Here is a 23,295-nt window from a genome sequence, read left to right as displayed (position 1 = left end):
AGTCTCACTAATTTTTTGCCTGATCTAGCCTTGAACCTAATCCTCCTGTCTCCACTTTCCCAGTAGCTGAAATTACAAGGAATATGTGACCATGGTTGGCTTTTTATTCCCACTGACTCCACTGCCTTTTTTCCTTGGAATTTGAACTCAGAGTTCACACTTGTTTTATTGATTCATGGAATTTTCTGCCTGGGTCCATTTTGAACCACATTGCTTAGGATTTCAGTCTCCTAAGTAGCTAGAATTACAAATGTGAGCAATTGGTACCTGGATTTTCCTACCTATATTTAAGCAACTATTACTTATTGAATGTCCATTTTCTTGCATACATTATTTTTTGAATGTGCAATCTCTTTCAGACACAGTTCTGTTAACCTGTTTAATCATTTTAAAAGTGTATGTTTTATAATAGTTTACTAGAAAAGTAAAAATAAAAATCCAAATAAGTAACTATATAAATTACTCAAATAAAATAAATTGTTTTATTAGTAAATATTGTGATTAAATCTAAAAGATTTTGATATTTGTGTATCAATCCATGTCTGATGTTATATTTTCTTCTAAAATCTCTTTTCAGTTTTAAAGAATATAATAAGATAAAAATATATGTTCAAATTTGAAATAATGAAAATGTGAGTACCTTTTTCATGTAGTTCAAAGACCAACAAAAAAATTTTATTAGAAAAGTACTTGAAATTTCTTTTTACATTTGGAATTTATTTTTTCCTTTTTCTTTTTTAAATACATAATTGGTGTTTAATTTAATATCTAATTCTTATATATAACTTACCCCAGTTCTCTGAAATTGTAATGCCACATAATTCAATTATACCCAGTTAAAAGATATGATTGGCAGAATATAAGTTGATTCATTGTGTGAATGTCAATATCTATATGACGTTCCAAAGAGAAAATGGAAACAGGTATAAAATTACATGGAAAGGTTTTTTGGAAACATCAATTTAGAACAATAAAATGTTCATTGACTTTAGCACAAACCAGCACATTGAACAGAAAATAATTTGATACACACTGATCTTTTTCCTAAAGATATATGTTAGTATTTTTCCTTTTGGGATGATATTTTAAATAAGATCAAATTTTGGTCTTTAAAAGGTTTCAAGAAATATTTTTTTAAAAACCCTCTGATTTACTATTGTGACAATTTTCTCAACAGGTCTAGATATTGCAAAAGTTCTACCACTCTAGTGGTCAATGCTTGTTTCTAGTTTTATAACCAGAGGAGATCCAGGACGGTAATGCCTGTGTTATATGCATTATACCTTGTTAAGATAATGAACACAGAGGCTGAGAAGGTGGCTCAGTGGTAGAGTGCTTGTCTTGCATGCATGAGGCCCTAGGTTCGATTCCTCAGCACCACATAAGCAAAAAGAAAAAAGCAGGAAGTGGCACTGTGGCTCAAGTGGTAGAGCGCTAGCCTTGAGCTGAAGAGCTGAAGGACAACTCCTAAGACCAGAGTTCAGGTCCCATGACTGGACCACCCCAAACAAAAAAGATAATGAACACTTAAAATATGTCCATTTGTTGGCTGAAGTCAGAGATATCATAGATACTTTAGCTGGTTGTCAGCAATAGAGATGAAGTTACTAGTAGAAGCCATAATGAATAAGGATTAGGAATTAGGGGAATGTCTAGAGTTTAGGGAAAGGATACTTACTAGAAATTGTCAGTACCTATGACATTACCTCATCTACTCCTCTTACTCCATGGTGACATAAAAAAAAAATCCCTGGATATCTGGTGAGTTTGCCTTAAATAGTGTAACCCCACTCCTACAACTTTCTCTGTCGATGGTGTTGGTGTGTATGAGGCTTCACTGATTGACAAATAGTATGCACATATAGTGTTGACAGGAATTAGATGCTCAGGAATGTGTCCAAATGTGTCCAAATGTGACCAAAATCTAATGCTTGGCCCAGAGGTAAACAAAAATTTCTGTTGGAGAAAAGTATGGATGAAATACAAGTCATGGTTTTTCTGAAATGGCTCCAGGATTGAATTGAATGTGTGTGTGTGTGTGTGTGTGTGTGTGTGTGTGTGTAGTTTATATATATAAATATCTTGCTTGCTTAAGGAGAACAATTCACCATTTTTTCTTCCCCTTGGTTCCCTAATTCAGATAAATGTATATACAATACATAGGATACAAAAATCAAATATAGTGACAATAGGGGATAAATCATAGGGCAGAAATCACAAAAGAAAAAACATCACATACATCATTAAATCACCTTGACAATATAATTAAAATTTATATATAAAGTTTTAAAACTCAAAATAATAAGATAACAAAATTTATTTAGGAAAAGAACTATTCAGCTAATGCCAATACTAAACTATTCAAAATATGTTATAATAAGAAGAAAGATCTTCCAAAATTATTCTGTGATGACAGCATTGTCCTGATGCCTAAACTCGAACAAGGTAACACCACAAAGAAATAAGAACAATAAATCAAACTATAGGGCAATGTCACTTAGATGAACAGTCACCAGCCACACTTGACAGAATATTAAAATTCACCATGATCAAGTGAGATGCTGTCCAAGGACACAAGGATGGCTCAGCACACAAACATCAGAAGTCACAATCTATGACGTTATCAGAATGCAGATCCTAACTATATGATCATTTTAATAGATGCAGAAAAGCATTTAACAAAGATCAACATCCCTCATGATAAAAACTCAGTTCAGGATAGGAGACAGGTGCCACTGCAGCCTTTAATGAGGCTTCTGATTGAGAGCAGCCACAGCTGAGAAAGGTTTTGGTCATTCTATGTCAAGAGAGTGGACAGCTATTGATGGGAAGAGAGGCCTATTCACTGCCAGGATGGGTATATGTGCCTTGCAGCATTGGTGTAAGAATAAACAAAGGGATTTAGATGCACTGTTTTGTGTATGTATGAGAACCTCGGCTTTATCTCAGGGCTTGGGTACTGTCCCCTGAGAATTTTTGTTTTTACTCCAGGGTCTACTATTTGAGCCACAGTTCCACTTCTGTCATGTTTTGTAGTTTATTGGCGATAAGAGTCATGAAAACCACAAACCATACAGTAAAAATCCTCTTGCTTGCCTCTCTTGGAGTTCACTGGTGGCTCATGTCTTTAATCCTAGCATTCAGAAGGCTGAGATCAGAGAATTTCTAGTTAAAGGAAGCCTGGCCAGAAAAGTCTATATTACATTTATTTTCTTCTTTCCGTTTTTCTTTGGTTGATTCACTGCTGTGGCTGTTTTTTATTTCTGTACCTTTTGTCTTATATGTTTATCTGATTTGGGGAGGGGTAGGAGATACACAGAAATGGAGAAAGAGTGAACCAATTCATCAGTGAAACAACAACAACAAAAGAGTCATGCAGCCTTTTCTGCTCAGACTGGCTTTTAACTGCAATCCTCTCATCTTAATCATGTAACTGTAACCCCTCTGTTCAGTATTTCTAGAATAAAAAACTTAGAAAAAATAGTGGAGAACTAACTTTGTATGCTCATGGTCTTCACACTGAATTATGAGATTAACACCATCTCTCACTTTCCAAGATGTTCAAGAAATCATTTAAAGAAGAGAAGATAGGTGTTTCATTGTTGTATCATTTAAGAATCGTTGTTCTAGAAACATCCATTTCTGTCTGATCATTTGCCTGAAAGAGGTTTTGGTTATATTATATAGTTGTCCAAATCTGTGAGAGAAGGATAATTTGTATTTCATTTCTAACATCTTATATTGTATTATTAATTTTTGTACCTATATAATGGAATGACATGTTTATTTTGCAAAGAATGGAAATTTTGATTTTATATTCTAAATAGAATCTCAAACATTTTTTGCATTTTGACTTTAAATTGTTAGGAAAGTTGGAGCAATAAGTGAATCTATCCTCCAATAAACTATTTTAAATGAAACAAATTTTCAATGGCTGAGTGATTAATTAATAACTCTGGTTTTAATTGATTTATATTCTCCGATAAAATTATGTTAGAGCTATGAGGCAGCTTCCAGGATCAAATGATCTAGGCAGAAAAATCTCTTGCAGATATACAACTACTTTTTCATAAGTATTGCTGGAATTTACTTCATTTGTTAACATCCAAAGATAACTCTCAGAAGGGAGACTATTCTCCATGTTGTTACAGTGTGCATATCATTGAGAAGCTCCTTGCAGTGATTCATTAAAAAATTAGTAAGCTCTCTGAAAAAAATGAAGCCTTAATATATCACCCATGATGCTAGTAGCCCTGGATTAATAAATGTCTTTTATACCCAGCAGTTCTGTAATTTGTATCTGAACTTTTAGAAATTTATTTTCATCTGCAAATGCTGTGTTACTAAAAATAGTTATGGCTGAAAAAACAATGATAACATAGGAGTAGCAATGGGTCAGAGGTACATAGTAAGGCACTCATTTGATGAAAGATTTGTTATTGATCTGTGATATGATGATTATGTGATATTGAGCAGCCATTGAAATAAATAGATCTGTTCTCCCTTTTCCTTAATGAGAATATAAATGCAAGAGATACGTCTTTTATGTGATTTCGCTTAAGTGAATAAAAGTTAAGGCTATTATTAGATAAAAGAAGAAAATATCTTGGGGTTCATTTCACTTAACATCATCTTATATAGTCATATGTACATGGCTTTTGAGCTTTTCAGATCATCCGATAAAATTACTCTATATTTATACTAATTATTGCAAATAAGGAAAACCATGGGACCTAAACTTCTTTGGGACTGGCTTACTTCTCTTAATATGATTTTTTTCCAAGTCTTTCCATTTTGTAACAAATGGGGTGGTATCATTCTTTCTGATGGAAGAATAGAATTCTACTATATATATATATATATATATATATATATACATATATATAAATATATATATATATATATATATCACATTTTCTTGATCCATTCATCTACTGAGGGGCACCTGGATTGACTCCATAGCTTAACTATGGTGAATAATGCTGCGATAAACATAGTTGTGTTGATAGTTTTAGTATGGCCTTGTTTGTACAAGAGGTCTGTCTTTATTGTTATTGTTTTAAATGTAACATGTTATTGTTTTGTGGTGCTTGTTTCCTTTGTATGTTCTTTCCACTATGGCATATACCCTTGTTGTCACTGTACTTCATTTTGGTACCCTGCATCATCATATATATATATATATATGAAATCTGGGGAGGGGAAGGGGAATAACAAATCTCTGAAACAAGGACACAGGATGACTCATTGTAACAAGGATACCCACCGGACAGCATATTGGAAATGAACTTTACAACTTTGGGTGGGGGGATGGGGTGGGGGAGAGGAGTGTGGGATTTGGGAGAGGGAAGAAATAGTGGGCCAATAATAAGAAGGGAAGGGGTAACAATAATAGACAAGTAATGTACTCAAAATGTAATCCCTCTGTACAGATTTTTACAATAAAAATTTTATTTTAAAAAAGAAGAAATTACCTTCACACAATAAAATCACATAGGACCCCCAACAGTTAATGTCCTACTGCTTGGGACAATGTTGCAGGGATTTGCCTCTAAGACCTGTAGGAAGAGGATGCCTACCTGCACCAATTCAAATCAATATGGCGAAGAAATCATAGGTAGAACAATTAGAGAAGAGAAAGAAATAAAAGACATCTGCATGGCAAAGGTTAAATTGCCCCTATCTGAGATGACATGATTTTGTTCATAAAGAAACCCTATTCAAAATAATTAGAGATATTAGATTTAGGAGAGTTACAGGAATAAGGTTAACATGGAAAAATTTGTAGCATTTCTCTGTAATAGTAAATTTTTGGAACAGAAATAGGCGAAATAAATGTCATTTACAATAGCAATATTACAAAACTCAGGAATAAATTTAACTTTATTGTTTAAACTAATAACCAAAAAATATGGGTAAAAGAAGTTAAAAATAAATTATAATATACTTATTTGCTGGAAGAATAAACATGATTAAATATGCATGCTGCTCCAAGTAGCATACCACATTTAAAACACCACATTAAAAATAATTACTGGCAAATGTGTAATGAATTGCGAGTAAGGTTTTCATGGACTAGTTTCTGAGGATGAGGATGACGATTTGAGATGACAAAGAAACAAAAGGCCTTTGTATTTCTTCTGCAGTACCTCACAATTGCTACCCAAGTTACCACTTGATTACCATCCATTCAACCCTATGGCCAAATTCTTCTTCTTGTGCTTTTTGTTTGTTTTTCTTGCATTGGTCCAGGGGATTGAACTCAAGGCTTGGGTGCTGTTCCTTAGATTATTTTTGTATTTTCACTCAATGCTAGCATTCTACCACTTGAGCCACAGCTCTGTTTTGTTTTTTTTTGTGTCTGTGTGGTGTGGCTAACTAGAGATAAGAGTCTCAGAGACTTTCTTACCTAGTGTGGTTTCAAATCTCAACATGCTAAGATTTCAGGTGTGAGACACCAGCTCCAGCTAGACCTTAAATTTTTGGTCATTTGAAAATCCATTTTTGTTCATAGAGCTTTTTTTTCTTTTCTTTTCTTTTTTAATAGCGCTTTGCAAGGGCATGGCATTCTTCACATCCTTGTTCCTGAAGCTATAGATTATCAGGTTAAACATAGGAAAGGTGACTGTAGAAAACAGTACAACCACCTTATCACTGTCTGGGCCATAGCTGGTGGTGGGGCGTAAGTACGTGAACAGCAGTGTTCCATAGAATAAAGTGACGGCTGTGAGGTAGGATGCACAGGTTGAGAAAGTTTTGCTCCGCCCTCCCGAGGACTTGATGCTCAAAACGGTTAAAAGGATGCGGAAATAAGAGACGAATATGACTAGAAAAGTGCTGATCTGGATTGTGCCACACAAAGCAAAGAGCAAAAGCTCATTGAGGTGGGTATCTGCACAGGCCAGAGCCAGGAGGGGAGGGATGTCACAGAAAAAATGATTGACCACGTTGGACCCACAAAAGGGAAGCCAAAACGTGAGGGAGACGTGCACCAGCGACGTGACACTTCCACAGAAATAGGCCAGCACAATGAGACCGAGGCAGACGCGCCTGGACACCAGCGTGCAGTACAGCAGGGGGCTGCAGATGGCCGCATAGCGGTCATAGGCCATTGCTGCCAAGATGAGGCACTCGGCCTCTGCAAAGCAAGCAAAGAAAAGCATCTGGGCCACACAGCCATAGAAAGAGATGCTCTTTCTGGAAGCCAAGAAGTTGGCCACCATTTTGGGGGTAATAGCTATGCAGCAACTGACGTCTAAGAAAGACAAGTTGCTAAGGAGGTAATACACAGGGGTTGGTAGACTTGAAACAGCATTAACTAGAATTATTAAGCCCATGTTTCCTACCACTGTCAATGAATAGACGATGAGAAATATGAAGAACAGTGTGATTCTGAGAGGGAGAGAATCCGTGAATCCAACAAAGATGTGGAATCGTTTTACTCTGACATCTTTGGAGTTTTCTTCTTTTCCTCATTGGAGGTAAATGGAAAGCCGGCAATCTGAATTGACTTGAGTGATGAGTGGACCACAATCTTTATTCTGCTTTTTAAGGAAGCAAATACACGGTTAAAAATGTCACAGGTCTGGAATTCCTTGTGATATGATTTTGTTTGGCTTTTTTCACTTAATGAAAACAATTAAAATTACCGTTTCAGAAAACAATGGTACTTAGGATATATTATTTCTTGATAGTTATGAATTTCATATGATGGGTGAAGATCAGGAGATCTCATCAGGAGATGAGATCTGATAGAATAAGTAAGGTGACCATGATCTATAGAGGTGAAATTCTATTTTTATAACCCTAAAGTGATGTTTCTCCTTCTAATTGATAATTGAAATAAAAGTTGGAAGATATGCTAACAGTTAAACTATATTCTCTGTATCCACAAAAGCATATTTGAACCAATTCAGCAGTGATACTGACTAGACACTATGTTTGCAATTAATGATACAATTTTGAGGAGGTGGGGTGAAGGGTAAAAACTGGGAGCAAATAAGGGAGGGGCGACACTGTTCAAAAAGAAATGTACTCAGTACCTGATTAATGCAACTCTAACCCCTCTATATACCACTTTTCAATCAAAATTTTAAAGTAGAATATATATGTTTATGAAAGTATTAACTTAATATAATACACAATAATCGGGTAAGAGATGTAGGGATTTAAAGAATCAGCTACTAAAAGCTTGTAACAGAGATTGATATATCCTTCTTAAAAAAACAAAAAAATACCCAAAGAATATTTTTAATTTTTGTCTATTGTGCCACTAATGGAGATTCTTCTTCTATAATATTTTGACTCCTGAAAGCACAAATAAGGAGATGGATTAAGCCTCAATATATTAGAGTACATTTCCATTTTTGGTTATGCAAATGTTTGTGTTTATGTGTATGTTCATGTGTGTGTGAGTGTGTGTTTGTGTGAGTCCTAAGGATTGAGCTCAGGGCCTGTGTGCTAGCCCTTACCTGTATCCACTAAGTCTAGTACTGGAACACATTAGACATGCCTTCACTTCTTGCTTTCTTTCCTATTGTTTGTTTTTTAGTGGTTAATTGAGGGTAAGAGTCCAGTGGACATTTCTGCCTGGGCTAGCTTGGAACTGTGATCCTCAGAACTCAGACTCCTGGATAGATATAATTTACAGGCATGAGTCACTAGCTCCCAGAAGTCCAGTACATTTTATAAAGGAATTCTTAGGGAATTGAGTATGCTTCACAGAAAGGATGACTTTGCCTTGTGGGAACTCAAATGGACACAAAATGCTGTTTCAAATGAGATAAAGATGTTTTATTTTTTCTTAGCATTGTCAAGAATTAGGGGATTTAAGTATATAAATAGTTATTGAAAAGGTGATGGATAGAGAGGTTACAATTAAGTAAGTCAAGTAATGACCACATTTCATTTTGGACAATGTCACCCCTTCCCTTGCTGTCTCTCAGTTTTCCCCTACCACTCTAACCCACACATATCATAGTTCATTTTCAACATAGTGTCTAGTGAGCAACACTTGTGTACTTCTTCACCTTTTTTCCTACCATTTCATTGCCTCCTTTACCCTCCCAAAGAAAGATAAACGAACAAACAAGACAAAAAGGAAAAAACAACAACAACAACAAAGGATTTTTGATATCTCTTGTAAAGCATGCCTGTAGGTAATTGGTTATTGTTTGGATTCATTAAATATTCCCGTGATACATTTTATCTTTTGACAACTTTTTGAATAACTATGTTAAAGTATAACAGAACCACAGTAAGTGACACATTCAAGTTTGTAATTTAATATTTGATTTATGTGTCTCTCTATATGTGTATATATAAATACCCACATATAGATACATACCATGATATATTAGATCAGTAGATTCATTATCAAAAGCATGATAATGAAGATGGCTCTCATACCAAGAGACTTCTTCAGAATCCTTCTCCCAAAACACATTTCCTCCACAAAATATTTAAAGTTATCTGTTCTACAGTCATGTGATATATTATATATAATATTAAAAATTGAATATTAACATTTCATTTACCTTGATGAATATTTCCTTTAAGTAATATATCTTCTGAGTTGTAACAGTCTTTTTTGAAAATCGTAGAAATTACAATGATCCTGGATTTCTGACATATTTTACTTTTACTTAAAATCAAGTCATACTTCCTTGGTTTTGTATTATGAGAAAGCCTAAGCAACTACTACATTTAAAAATATACCATCAGTATGTGTGAAAACAAAATAAATATCTACATATAAACTCCACAGACAAATTAAATAGTGAAAAAAGAATTTTAAATGTTAACAATTCAAGATCTTTTAAAATTATTCACAATTATTTGCATAATTATTCACAATTTTGAGAATATAATTTTTATTACCTGTATTTCAATTAAAAAATTAAACTAATTCAGAACTAAGTTTTTTTTTCTTTGCAAAACTGTCTGCTCTATTCATGTGCTCATAATTATTTGATTATTTCTTTTTTGGTGCTTAATTTTTTTTAGTTCTCTGTGCATTGAATATGCTTACCTTTTATCAGATGACTACCCTTCTGTAGGCTTTCCTTACATTGTGGTACTTGTTTCTTCTGCAGACATTTTGCAATTTGACGTAATTCCATTCACAAATCATTGCCCTTATCTCCTGAGCTATCATCTACAGGATTCCTCAGAGTGATTTTTTATGACTATACTGTGAAAATATTCATCTAGAAATTACACTACTACTTCCAAAGTTTTATGTCTTGCACTGAGGTCTTTGGCATCTTTTAAAAGAATTATTTATAAGTAGTTTACAAAAGGGTTCATTTTTAATTGATTTTTTAAAGTATATGTTATTATGAAGGTGATATACAGAGCGGTGGCAGTTACATAAGTAAGGTCATGAGTGAATTAATTTTTGAACAGTGTTACCCCCTCTCTCATTTTCATTGTAAATTTCATTTCCACACAGTGTCTAGTGAGTAGGTGATTGCTTACAGATGCTATTCAACCATTGCCAATTCAATTTTTTTTATCTACAAATTTCCAGTGTAATTGCTGATACATTTTGAGACATATGAACCAAAGTGAATATCTAGTGGGTCTCATTAACAGTAATATTCTGTGCATTTTTATGTTGAATTGAGTGTAAAAAGTAATTACTATGAAAAAGCATTATAAGCAAGGATGATCCCGAGTGAGAAGACCAATGAACACATGCCAAAGAAGCTAGATACCTGCAGAATGTTTTTTACTTACTAGTAATTAATCCCTTTGAATATTATACTTACTGATTTTTACATCAGGGAAAAGTGTTCAGTATTTGAATATTTTCTAGCTGTGTTATTTCTTTTTGATTCTCTAGAGCAGTGAAGCCCATTGTGGATATTTAATGAATTGAAACTTTTTTTCATTCTTTTATGTAAAATGATTTTCAGAAGTGACTTCATAAAAGAATTGTTTTCATTACGTATATTTGCTTACAAATACAATAAAAGACATCCTGGAGTGAATATTAGCATATTTAATGTTGTTACATAAGTAATATTCACTGCAATACTTGAAATATGCAAGGAGATGAAACATGTCTAATTATGTATAGAACTGACTTTAAAAAATTTAAAGCATATTTTAACCAAATCATTAAATTCATTTATTCCCTGAGGAAGACAGGAAGGAAGGAAGGAAGAAAGGAAGGAAGGAAGGAAGGAAGGAAGGAAGGAAGGAAGGAAGGAAGGAAGGAAGGAAGGAAGGAAGGAAGGAAGAAAATTGATTTCTTAAGACAGGGTGTGGTAACACCCTGTGGTGACACAATTATATTCCTAGCAATGGAGAGGAGACAAGAGAATTAGAAGGTCTAGGACAGGTTGGGCTTCAGAAGAAGATAGTGACTCCAAAATAAATTTAGTACCTAATATAATCTTCTAGGTTGGGAAAGATACAGATGTCAGAGTTGTCTAAAACCAGAAAATTCAAAAAAAAGGAGACAAATTCTCATCTCTTCATTTCTCTGTGTTGATAGGGAAAATCAACTAAATATGTACTATTATACTATATTTGCATTATGTTATATTATAGGCTTATTACTATTATTGTTGTTGTTGTTGTTATCATAGGTTTATATTCCAGAAAACAGACATACTTGTGATTGTTAAATGGCAATTGAATCTTTCATTATTTCAATAGGATTAGTATTAGGATTTGATGACCAATGTGAACACAGGTCTGGATTGGAGATGGTGATTTTGTGCAGTGACGGTAAATGTTACTACTAGAATCTGAATCCTTAAAACCCAAGGAAGAGGAGAGACTGTTGGAGAATGGTGTGGTTGGGGTTCAAGTCTCTGATGTCTTAGGCAGGTAAGAAATGATCTCTTGGATAAGTGACAGAAATTGTCTTCTTAAAGATTTTTCTAAAAGTTGAATGGCCCTTAGTATATAAAAGTGAAAATAGATTTAATTCTACAAGCAGAGGCTGAGATACTTTTTGGAAATACTTTATACAAGTTGAGGTACTTTGGGAAGTTGGGGACTTTGTTGCATACATGGATGTCCTAGAAGAATGTATATGAGTCATGCAGGAAAAGTCTAAATTTTAGAAGAAATATTAGCAAAATTACACATAGGACAAGGAAGAAAACATACTATATAGAGGGATTGCAAAATGCAGTATAAATAAGAAAAAAAAAGCCAGAAAAAAGACACATAATGATAGTAGGAGAGTTTGATTAAACCATGTTTATCTTTGAAAACACATTAGAAACATAAACATCCATTGGAAATTAAATTAATACACAAGAGAAGATGTTCCCCAGGGTACACAATAATATTCCTTCTTAAAAGCAATTGACATATAAAAGGACCAAAAAATATTATAGATTTAGTGGCATTACTTGAGAATAAGGAAAAGCCAATAAAGATCTAAAAACCCACGCCTCACATTGTTTCAATGCAAATCGATAAAGGTAAGCTGTAAACAAGATGTTCCACTGTTTTTGAAGGATTGCCTTCATTTGGAGGATCAAGATTCAAACTAATTAATCAGAAAAGCCTAAAATTAAGAGATCTTTATCTGAAATATACTCTCTTTTCTTTCTTCAATCACATGTATTTCTTAATTTACTAAATTATAAAATTAGACACTTTTCAAATAATAGGAATGGCATTCCTGAAACTCCTTCAGATAGCATTGGAAACAAGTACAAAATAAATATGAGAATATAGGCTACTTTTCTTAATTTACTAATTTTAAAGCTCTGCCTTGTGAAACACAATAGTATACAGATTAAACAATCTGAAAAGATTTGGAAAATGTTCAACAAGGGAAGTGAGAGTACAGCACTAAAACATGTATAGTGGAACCTGAAAAGAAGTGTTGACTTCTTCAAATTAGATTAAATTAAAATGAATGATTGATTAAGAAAACTTATTTTTGCCTTGTGTTTAAATCATATTCATGTGATCTGGCCATTGGCATGGAGGGGGTTAAGTCACAGTCCACTGGCTTTAGACAAACAAGAACTTTTACAAAACATCATTATGATATGGAAAATGTAAAAAGGGAATTACATTTTCTTGCCAGAGAATTGTATGACAAAGGAGGAATTGCCATTGACAAGAGGAAAGATATGAGTATAATAGTTATGGAGTAAGTCAGATTTCATGCTGAACTTAACTCATGTATAGTAGGTGTTAGTAGTATTAAAAAATCACTTTGAACGAAGTAGTATTCCAAGATTTTTTTTAATATTGTATAAGTAGAGATAGTTATAAATAAAGCAAAAGTAATGCAAGCATTTTTTTCTTCATTAAGAAATTATTTTCAGAATGACTCTTATCAGAGTACAAAGCTGGGACATAAACATAGTTTGAGTAAGAATTTAAAAAGGTTTTCCAGGGGAAATTCTTGATTTGAAAAAGTGAGAGCCAGATTCTAGTGGCTCTATAATTCCATAGTGGCCCCTAATTCTAGCTAGCTAGCGAGGCTGAGATCTGAAGATCATCATGATTTGGAGACAGCCTGGGCAAATAAATCCATGATATTCTTATTTTCAACTAGCCAGCAGAAAAACAAGATGGCATTCATAGCTCAAGTATTAGAGCTCCATCTGTGTTCAACAGTAATATACACTAGACACTGTGTTGGAAGTAAACTTTACAATTTAGGGGGAAGAAGATTGGGGAGTGGGGAGAAAAAGGTGGGAGAAAATGAGGGAGAGGGTAACACTGTTCAAAAAGAAATGTACTTGTTACTTTACTTGTGGAACTGTAACTGTATGATACATTTACAATAGAATTTAAATTTAAAACAAAGCAAACAACAACAAAAGCCCAGTGAAAATATGAGGCTCATTGTTCAAGCTCTAGTGTGAGCATAAAAAGTAAATTAATTTATCAAGGTAAAGAAGAAAAATTATGGACATGACTACAACAACAGAGGAACAAAAACAAGACAGGACAAAACAATAGATAAGATCTGTAACAGAATTCACTACTGAGGATAATGAAAAAAAACATGGTTTCTCCCTGTTAGGTTTTCCCTTGAAAGTTGGTAAATTTACAGAAAGTCCAATAAAAATCCTGAAATTTATTTTATTAATTCGTTTTAATGGCCAATATGTCGTTTCACTTATGAAATTTTAAATTTCAACTTGTCTAAGCTAAGTGAATGGAAACTGTTTAAAAACTCATAAAATACGCTAATATATCTAATGTCAGTGGGATAAAAGTTCAATTTATTTTAACACGTGGACGAATTCATCACCTTACACGTATTTTATTTGCAGATGGGGAGCAACCTAGAAGAGAAAACTCGAACACCACCACAGTGATAGAATTCATTCTCTTGGGGTTTTCCGATATGCCTCAGCTCCAGTGGGTTCTTTTTGGCATATTCTCATTCATCTATTTGACTATTCTAATGTGCAACGGCATAATAATACTAATAACCAGAATGGACCCTGTCCTTCAGACGCCCATGTACTTTTTCCTCAGCCATTTTTCCTTTTTGGAAATCTGTTATGTCACAGTCACTATCCCAAGAATGCTCAGGGACCTTTGTACCCAAAAAGGAACCATTTCTCATTTTGCCTGTGCTGCGCAAATGTGCTTTGTCCTTATGCTGGGAGGCATGGAGTTCCTCCTGCTGACAGTGATGGCCTATGACCGCTACGTGGCCATCTGCAACCCTCTGAACTATGTCCTGATCATGAACCACAAGGTTTGCGCCCAGCTGGTGGCTGCCTCCTGGATCAGTGTCATTCCAGTCGTGATCGGACAAACCTATCAGATTTTCTCTTTGCCCTTTTGTGGATCTAACAGGATCAACCATTTCTTCTGTGACATACCACCCGTGCTCAAGCTTGTCTGTGGTGATGCGTTCGTGAATAAGATGGCAATCCACGTGGCTGTGGTCGTCTTTATCGTGGCTCCTTTCCTGTTGATCATGGTCTCCTATGGCAAAATCATCTCCAACATTATGAGATTGACCTCAGCCAGAGGCAGGTCGAAGGCTTTCTCCACGTGCTCTTCTCATCTGATAGTGGTTGTCTTATTTTATGGAACAGCCAGCATCACTTATTTAGAGCCCAAACCAAATCAATATGAAGGGATGGGAAAACTGCTCTCTCTTTTCTACACCATTTTGGTCCCTACTTTGAATCCAGTCATCTATACTCTGAGGAACAAAGATATTACCGTGGCACTGAAGAAACAGTTGCATAAGTTACTGGCATGAAGCCTTGCACATCTTGTATGCTTGTCAGTTAGCTACAACAGGAAAGAATATTTCACTTTTTCTTCCTTTCTTCAATAATGAAATTTAATATCGCTGCTAGCTTTCTTATAGCCAAGGGACACTGGTAGTTTTTAGGCTAACAAGAGCCTCTGGTTAATGAGAGGACAAATAAACTCAGTTGCAAATACATCCTTTTGAAAAATTAATCTTCCCTTTCACTGTTAACTAGAGTGAGGAAAACATTCCCTGAGCGGCATCAGAAAGATAAGGAGAAATGATTTATAACCATGGATTTGGGTTTTGTTCTGGGATGAGTTTTCTGAATTTTTTACATGCCAGAAGTGTTTGCTTCCCTTTTCTGATTCAGTGCTTTGGTTTTTTTCTATGGTAAATAACAGAGAATCTTAAACTGGTGGAAGCAAAGGACTACAGTCTATATTATTTTCTTCCTTATCTGTTTTAATTTTCTTTTTGCAGTTGTTATTTCAATATTTATTTCTTTTTAGTATATTTTATTGTAAATATACTGTACAGAGGGGTTATAGTTACATGAGTAATGTAATGAGTATATTTCCTATCAAGCATTGTTACCTCCTCCTTTGTTTTCCCTCCTTATTTTTTTCAAAAGACATATCCTGCATGTATTTTGTCTTCTAAGAACCTATATCTTAGTGTTCTCTGTGAGTTGAATATAATTTCCTCAAAATTAACTCCATCTAGAAATCCAGAAATCACAGATTTTGAATAAAGGAAGGGTTTTTTCAGATATAATGAAGTAAGGATTTTGAAATGAGATCACTATAATTTAGAATGGAAACCCATTTCTAGTGATCCTTAGCTTGAATAAAGAGAATAGAAGAGATTTAGGAAATGGACACAGAGAAAAAAAATGAACATCTTGTAAAGAAGAAGGAAGACATTGTCACAAATCAAGGAAGGTGGAAAGATCCCCAAGGATAGAGAACTGAAGGAAGGAGTTTTCTTTAAAACCTTTAGAGGGTCAGGTGCTGGTAGCTCACATATATAATCCTAGCTATTTAGAGGCTGAGATCTGAGAACCCTGGCTCAAAGCCAACCCAGGAAGAAAGATCCATGTGACTCTTCAATTAATCACCAAAAAAGCTGGAAGTGGTATTGTGGTGGTTCAAGTGGCAGAGTGGTAACCTTAAGTGAGAAGCAAATGGATAGAGGCCAGATTCTGAATTCAAACACTCATTGTGGAACCAAACAAACAAATAATGAAACTATTTTGAGGAAGTTGAACTTACCTCAACAATTGTGAGAGACTAATTTTATGATTATTTGGGTACCTAATTTGAGATAACTATTCAACATACAATTGGAGAAATAACATACTATTAAATTAATAATCACCTTAAAGTTTTGATCTCTTAAGTCATCTGTAATTAACTGTCTCCTGTCTTGTCACAGCTGATAATGATCCCTCTACCCAAATTTGGATTGTTGCATCAAGAATATTTAGAATATTTTTAAATTTTATATATTACTTCCTATGAATTCTTTCTTTAATTAATTTGCATGATATATTATTTTCCAATCTTCAATTCCAGGCAATATATGCTCTTTTCCAGTTAGACATGTTTCTTTTTATTTGTTTATTTTATTGGGAAAATACCATAGAGAGGGGTTACAATTATATGGGCAAGGTAATGAGTACATTTCTTATCAAGCATTGTTGCTTGTTCCCCCTTCCCATACCTTCCCATCTACCCTCTGCCCCTCAGCCAAAGTTGTAAAGTTTGTTTTTTGACATAACATCTTGTACATCTCATTGTTGCAATGGGTCCACCTATCCCTATTTAAATGATTTGTTTTTTCCCTTCCCCTCCACAAATTATACCAACATCAAATACAATGAAAGCAGGGGTTATACTATGGGGAAGGGACATACAAAGCAACAAAGAAATATCTTATAAATATGTTAGAAACAATTGCAAGAAAGAAAAAAACATTTGAATACTCATCTTGGGGTTCATTTCACCTAACATCAACTTATCTGACCTTTCTGCTTGTCTCAGACATATAAAAGTTATTGCAAATAAGGGAAAACATGGGACCTCTGTGTCTTTGGGCCCAGTTTACTTCGCTTAATATAATTTTTTCCAAGTCTTTCTATTTTCTAACAAATGGGTCAATGTCATTCTTTCTGATGGAGGCATAGAATTCTATTGTGTATATATACCACATTTTCTTGATCTATTCATCTACTGAAGGGCATCTGGGTTGGTTCCAGATCTTAGCTAGGGTAAATAATGCTGCAATAAACATAGTTGTGCTGGTAGCTTTAGTATGGTCTTGTTTGTGATCATTTGGCTAAATGCCCAAAAGTGGGATTGTGGGTCATATGGGAGCTCTATGTGTAGTCTTTCGAGGAACCTCCATACTACTTTCCAAAGTGGTTGAACAAGTTTAGACTCCCACCAACAACGCAGTAAGATTCCCTTCTGTCCACATCCTCTCCAGCATCTATTGTTATTATAGTTCTTGATTATAGCCATTCTAACTGGGGTGAAGTGGTATATCAATGTTGTTTTGATTGGCATTTCTTTTATGGCTAGAGAGGTTGAGCATTTCTTCATGTGTCTATTGGCCATCCTTCTTTCTTCTTCAGAGAGGTTTCTCTTTAAGTCTTTTGTAGAGAAACAACAGTTGAATCTTGTCTTTCATAGATAGATGATCTTTTTTAGAAATGTAAGACCTTTTATAATTAACATTACTATTGAAAAATATTTTCTGGTCCTTGTGATTTTTGTTCTTTGTCTTCCCTGTTGACTGTATCACTTTTTATTCTTTTATTTTTTCTCACTCTCATTTATCTGTAGAGTTGAGTTTTAAACTGATGGATTCTTTCATACTGATCTTATGTACATCTATTTCTCCTATGAAATTTATTCTTACCTAATCTATTTTGTTATGATTACCTTTCCTATGGGAAGTATTTCTTTGTGTATATTCTGAAATGTAGTCTTAGTGGTTAGAAATTGTTTTCATTTGTTTGTATTTTAAAGTCTTTATTTCACATTCAGTTTTAAAGGCTAAGTTAGCTGGGTATATTATTTTTGGTTTACAGTTAATTGTTCCCCATGTTTTAACTATGGCATTATATGTTATATCTTCTGTGGTTCAACTGAGTGATGTGAACTTAATCTTATCATTTGCTCATGTATATAGTTGGACTCTTTTCCCCTCACCTCTCAATATCCTTTGCTTTTTCATTTAGCTTGACATTTCATGTTTGATATGATGTTTTCTGATCTACATTCTCTGGAGTCTATATGCTCTTTGTACTTGGATACTTATTTATTTCCCAATATTTGGATAAGGCTTTGCTCCAATTTCTAAAATACCCTTCTTATGTCTTTAAGCTTGTTTAATGCCTACATCTTATTTTCAATGAATTCATCAGATCCCAGAATTCTTCAAAGTTGTATGCGTGCTTATTTCTTTTCTTTTTTTTTCTTAATTGCAGTTAAAAATGGGAACTTCAACCTGCTCCCGGTAGGAAAGCAGAGGACTGACTTCCCATGTTATATGTCTCTTTTGTTGTTTCCCATAAGAAATAAAATCCAAAGCAGTGGTGTGTTGCTCTAGTTCGCTTTGTTTTATTCAGAATTCCAAAGACTCAATCATTGCCAAGCTGTGCTTTCATTGGCAGAGAATAGAGGCAAAATCTAACAGATATCCTCATACTTAGCTGACAGGGAGAATCAACGAATAGGTACTGTACTTCCCACAATATTAAAGCTGAATATGGGAAAGCAATAGTAGCAATTCACCATTCCACCCAGCAATGGTCAGGGCATAATTGGCCAGTACCATTTTGTTGCTGACAAAAGTCAGGGTAGGGATTAGCTGAAAGACAATGATTTCTGTTCTAACCTTTCTAGGCTCCTGAGAGAAATTGAATCTGTACTTCAATGCCTCAGCCCAAAGATAAATACAAAAAGAAAAATATATAAACATCTTCAGCATATTTCACATCAGAAAAAAATTCATTGTCTACTGCTCTTTTTCGTTTATCTTTTATGAATTTATTTTATTGGTTAGCATATTACTATTATTAGTACTTTGGGGGAAAAACTGTGATTCAAATTCAGGGCTTCTACCTTTACTAGGCCTATACTCTACAATTTGAGCCATGCATTCTGCCTTCAGTTTTGCTGTTATGTTAGAGATAGAATTTAACAATCATTTCTATCTGGGCTGGCCTCCCAAACTCTGTATCCTAAATAGCAAGAATAGCAAACATTAGCTAGCATCACAAAGCCATTTCTACTATTTCTTTATAACTTTGTCAGATATTGTTTTCTTCTTAAAATTTGCTTCTCTTTTTCTTTTGCCCCATCCATCACTTATATTATTAATCATTTAAATAACTTCTAAATATCCCTAGTGTTTCCTACAAAAGTACCCAGATTTTTAATTTTCTAAGTTTCCTGATAATATTGTTCCAATTGTATTTTACTATATTGAAATGTGTGGTTTGTTGAATTATTGCTGATTTCCTATTATGTGCTTTCTCTTTTCTGAACAATAGCAGAGAGTTTTACTAACTCAAGAAGTCTAATTCAAAAATTGGTAACTATCACAACAAAATAGAAATATAAGTGTTTATTTTTCTTCCTTGCTATTGTTTCTAACATATCTATAAGGTACCATATGATTTTTTTTTGTTGTTGCTTTGTATGTCCCTTCCCCATGGTATAATCCCTGTTTTCACTATATGTGATGTTGGTAAAATTTGGGGAGGGGAAAGGAAAAAACAAATTGTTTAAATAGGGATACAGATTTACCCATTGCAACAATGAGATGTACAAGACGCTATGTCAAAAAATGAACTTTACTATATGGGGGGGCAGGGCGGGAGGAGTGTAGCTGAGGAAGTGGGAGGGAAGGGATGGTAGGGGTAAAATAAAGAAGGAGGCAACAATGCTGGATAAGAAATGTACTCATTACCTTGCTCATGTAACTGTAACCCCTATTTATGGTATTTTCACAATAAGAAACTTAAAAAAACATGCCTAAAAGCAAAACAATCATGACACCTCCAAATGTTTCCAGCCACGTGTTAATAGAATCCTAAATACAGAAACAGTTGAAATATTAAATGAAGAACTTAGAATTCTTATCTTACAATTGATTGATAAACTCAAAGAAATGCAAACAAAAAATGAAAGATTTAGGACGTCACATCAAGAAGTGGTCAGTTGGGTGCTGTTGTATCACACCTGTAATCATAGCTGCTTGGGATGTTGAGATCTGAAAGCTGAGACATAATAAGCCTAGGAATTAAAAATAAAGTGAGATTCTGATCTTCAATTAACCAACATTAACCCAGAAGTAGAGATGTGACTCAAATGGTCAGTGCTAGCAATGAATGGAAAGAGGAGAGAGAGGCCTTAAATTTAAACTGAACTATGCACACAAACTCATGCAGACACACACACACACACACACACACACACACACACACACACACACACACGGATGAGAAATTCAGGAATTTGAATAAGAACATAGGAAACTCAGGAAGGAATTTTGAGATTCTGTTTTGTTTTGATTTTTTTTAAAGAACTAAACAGACACTTAGAGCAAAATTCTCAAATATTCAAATAAGTACCAGAAAAAAGTAATTGTCTAACAAGTTGGAAAAAACATATTGATGCTACATCTCATTATAGGCATAATTATTACAGTCGAGAAAAATTGGTGCTGAATATGTATTTTTAATAATCCAGATTTTGTTATCCAGGGATGATTTGCTTTAAGTTCCCTATGAGTTAAATCAGTAATAAAAGTTACAATTCTAAAGAGGGTTCTACTATACTAAATAGCAAAAGGCAAGCATGGCATGTATGTGTCAGTGAACAAGTGTCAAATTTTTCAGTGGTAGGAATTTGTACAAATTAAGAAAAATATATTGTGAGGAAAAGCCCAGATCGATTTAAATGCAATGACTAGAAATTCTGTTCCTTTTTTAATGGACATTAAAACTAGACAATTAACTACTATTTCACTGTCCCAGCCTCTCCCAGTCCAGTAGTAGTAGCTATGTGTACATGATGGATTAATAAAATGGACTGGTCTACAAAAGATCCTAGTTTTTTGTTTTTTGTTTTGGTCAGTCATGGGGGGCTTGAACTCTGGGCTTGGGCACTGTCCCTGTGCTCTTCAGCTCAAGGTGAGTGCTCTACCACTTGAGCCACAGAGCCACTCCCAAGATCCTAGTTTTGAATAATGAACCTGGACAATGGCCAAGCAGGGCCATTCTCTAGAAATTAAATTGACACACAAGAGAAAATCATCCCTTGGGGCAGTGTGATGAATTTTATTTAAGAGCAATTGAAGTTTGAAGCGAGCAAAGATATTGTAGAAACAGTGTGACTTTCTGAGGGAGGTTAAAACTTTATAGACTAACCATTACTTAGATTCTTTTAGACCTCATCATGCAAATTTATCAAGGTAAGCTTTAACAAGTCTGTTTGAACCATGTATTTAAGGATAATTCTGAATTAATAAAAGTAAAGGCATGAAAGTTTGTGTTCTTTATCTGCAAAGGAGTGGTTAAACTATTTAATGGGTACGTATTATAAATTTCATCACTAGATATATGTCAAATGCTAGTCAGGACATTAACAATAAAATATTTAACATAAACTAAAGGACAAATATGAATGGAACATGCATACTTTTAATATAAAAGTCAATATATACATTAAATATTAACATGCATAAATGCATAATAACAAACACATGATCTGATTAGTTTAGTAATTTTATATATATAGTAACTAGGAAAAAAAGAAAACATCTATTTCTTTTAAATATTGAAGAGAGCTAGCATTAAGGAAATATGCTGGGAACGATGAAGCTGTGTGGAGTAATTTGTATTGGATGATACACTTCAGAAGCAGTAAAAGTGTATATCGATTTAATTTCAGATTTCAATATCAAGAATTTGGCTTCTTGTATGGCCAAAGTAAATAATAATTGGATTTACTAAAAGCTCTACTTTTAGAAATAATATTATTGAAGGACAAACGAAAAGGAGTTTTATTAGATAGTAAAAGAATGAACATATTTATAAGATGACTTTTTTTTATTGCTTTGTATGTCCCTCTCTCATGGATAACCCCTGCTTTCAAATACCCCTGTATTTGATGTTGGTATAATTTGTGGAGGAGAAGGGAAAAAGCAAAGTGTTTAAACAGGGATACAGTTGGACCCATTACAACAATGAGATGTATAAGTTGTTATGTTGAAAAACTAATTTTACAACTTTGGCTGGGGGGTGTAGGTGGGGTAGGTGGGAGATGGGAAGGAATGGAAAAGGGAAACAAAGGAGACAACAATGCTTGATAAGAAATGTACTCGTTATCTTGCCCATGTAATTGTAACCCCTCTGTACAGTATTTTCACAATAAAAATAATAATAAAAATTATTAGGTTCTAAGGTAATTGTTAAAAAATTTTAAGCCACACATGGAAAAGAAAATAAGTATAGTAATAATAATATGAGGAATCGGTCATATTTATTTTCTCAGCACTTGGTTAATATTTATTATATACCGTACAAGAAGTATTAATTAAAAATTAATGTATTTCATATTTATTGTTAAAGAACGGAAAGATATACAAAAAATAAACAAACAAAGCAAGGGTATATAATAAATAAGTAACAATGAATACATTTTCTCAGTGACAGACTTTTGAGAAGGAAAATTGGTTGTCCACTGTGGTAAAATAGAAAGGACCTAAACTCATTTAGAATAAATAAGGAAAGAAATGCAAAAAAAAGTCACACAGAAGAGTCTAAAGAAAATGGATGTAACATAATTTCAATAAGAACAAAATGATGAGATATTATTTCTCCACCATCTGCTTGCAACAATAACTTTTACTTTTCAATAACCTGGTCATATTATACTATGTCTAATAAAATGAGTCTTATTTCTTGAATGGAACTTACTTTAATGGCAAAACCAGTCCATCCTGAAGCTTGACTTCTCAACTTATACAATCAAAGCCAGAAAATGGGAGAAACCATTTATGAGATT

At 34.0% G+C, this 23,295-nt stretch overlaps 2 protein-coding genes across 2 annotated transcripts; one reads left to right on the top strand and one right to left on the bottom strand.

Moving 5' to 3' along the window:
• Window positions 1-6,486: 6,486 nt before the first annotated feature.
• Window positions 6,487-10,121, bottom strand: LOC122104739 (olfactory receptor 5AS1-like). The gene is made up of 3 exons (XM_042675675.1): window positions 10,031-10,121; window positions 6,562-7,471; window positions 6,487-6,523 (listed from the first exon to the last, which is right to left on the bottom strand). Exons 1-3 carry the CDS (start codon window positions 10,119-10,121, stop codon window positions 6,487-6,489), a joined length of 1,038 nt encoding a protein of 345 aa, XP_042531609.1.
• Window positions 10,122-12,430: 2,309 nt separating this feature from the next.
• LOC122105252 (olfactory receptor 10AG1-like) lies at window positions 12,431-15,217 on the top strand. Its single transcript, XM_042676410.1, has 2 exons — window positions 12,431-12,446; window positions 14,268-15,217. The coding sequence occupies exons 1-2, from the start codon at window positions 12,431-12,433 to the stop codon at window positions 15,215-15,217; spliced, it is 966 nt and encodes a 321-aa protein (XP_042532344.1).
• The last annotated feature ends 8,078 nt before the right edge of the window (window positions 15,218-23,295 follow it).

Source organism: Dipodomys spectabilis, unplaced genomic scaffold, assembly GCF_019054845.1.
Source record: "Dipodomys spectabilis isolate Male_0828 unplaced genomic scaffold, ASM1905484v1 ptg000030l, whole genome shotgun sequence".
Taxonomy (NCBI): domain Eukaryota; kingdom Metazoa; phylum Chordata; class Mammalia; order Rodentia; family Heteromyidae; genus Dipodomys; species Dipodomys spectabilis.
The sequence above is the reverse complement of the archived record's forward strand: the minus strand, read 5'-3'. Positions and strand labels throughout refer to the sequence as shown.

Coding starts and splice junctions, on each gene's coding strand:
- LOC122104739 (XM_042675675.1), bottom strand. CDS start 10,121: ATGGAATTACGTCAAATTGCAAAATGTCTGCAGAAGAAACAAGTACCA. Junction 7,472..10,030: donor GGGTAGTCATCTGATAAAAG/GTAAGCATATTC, acceptor ACCTCCAATGAG/GAAAAGAAGAAAACTCCAAA. Junction 6,524..6,561: donor AAGGATGTGAAGAATGCCAT/GCCCTTGCAAAG, acceptor AAAAGAAAAGAA/AAAAAAGCTCTATGAACAAA.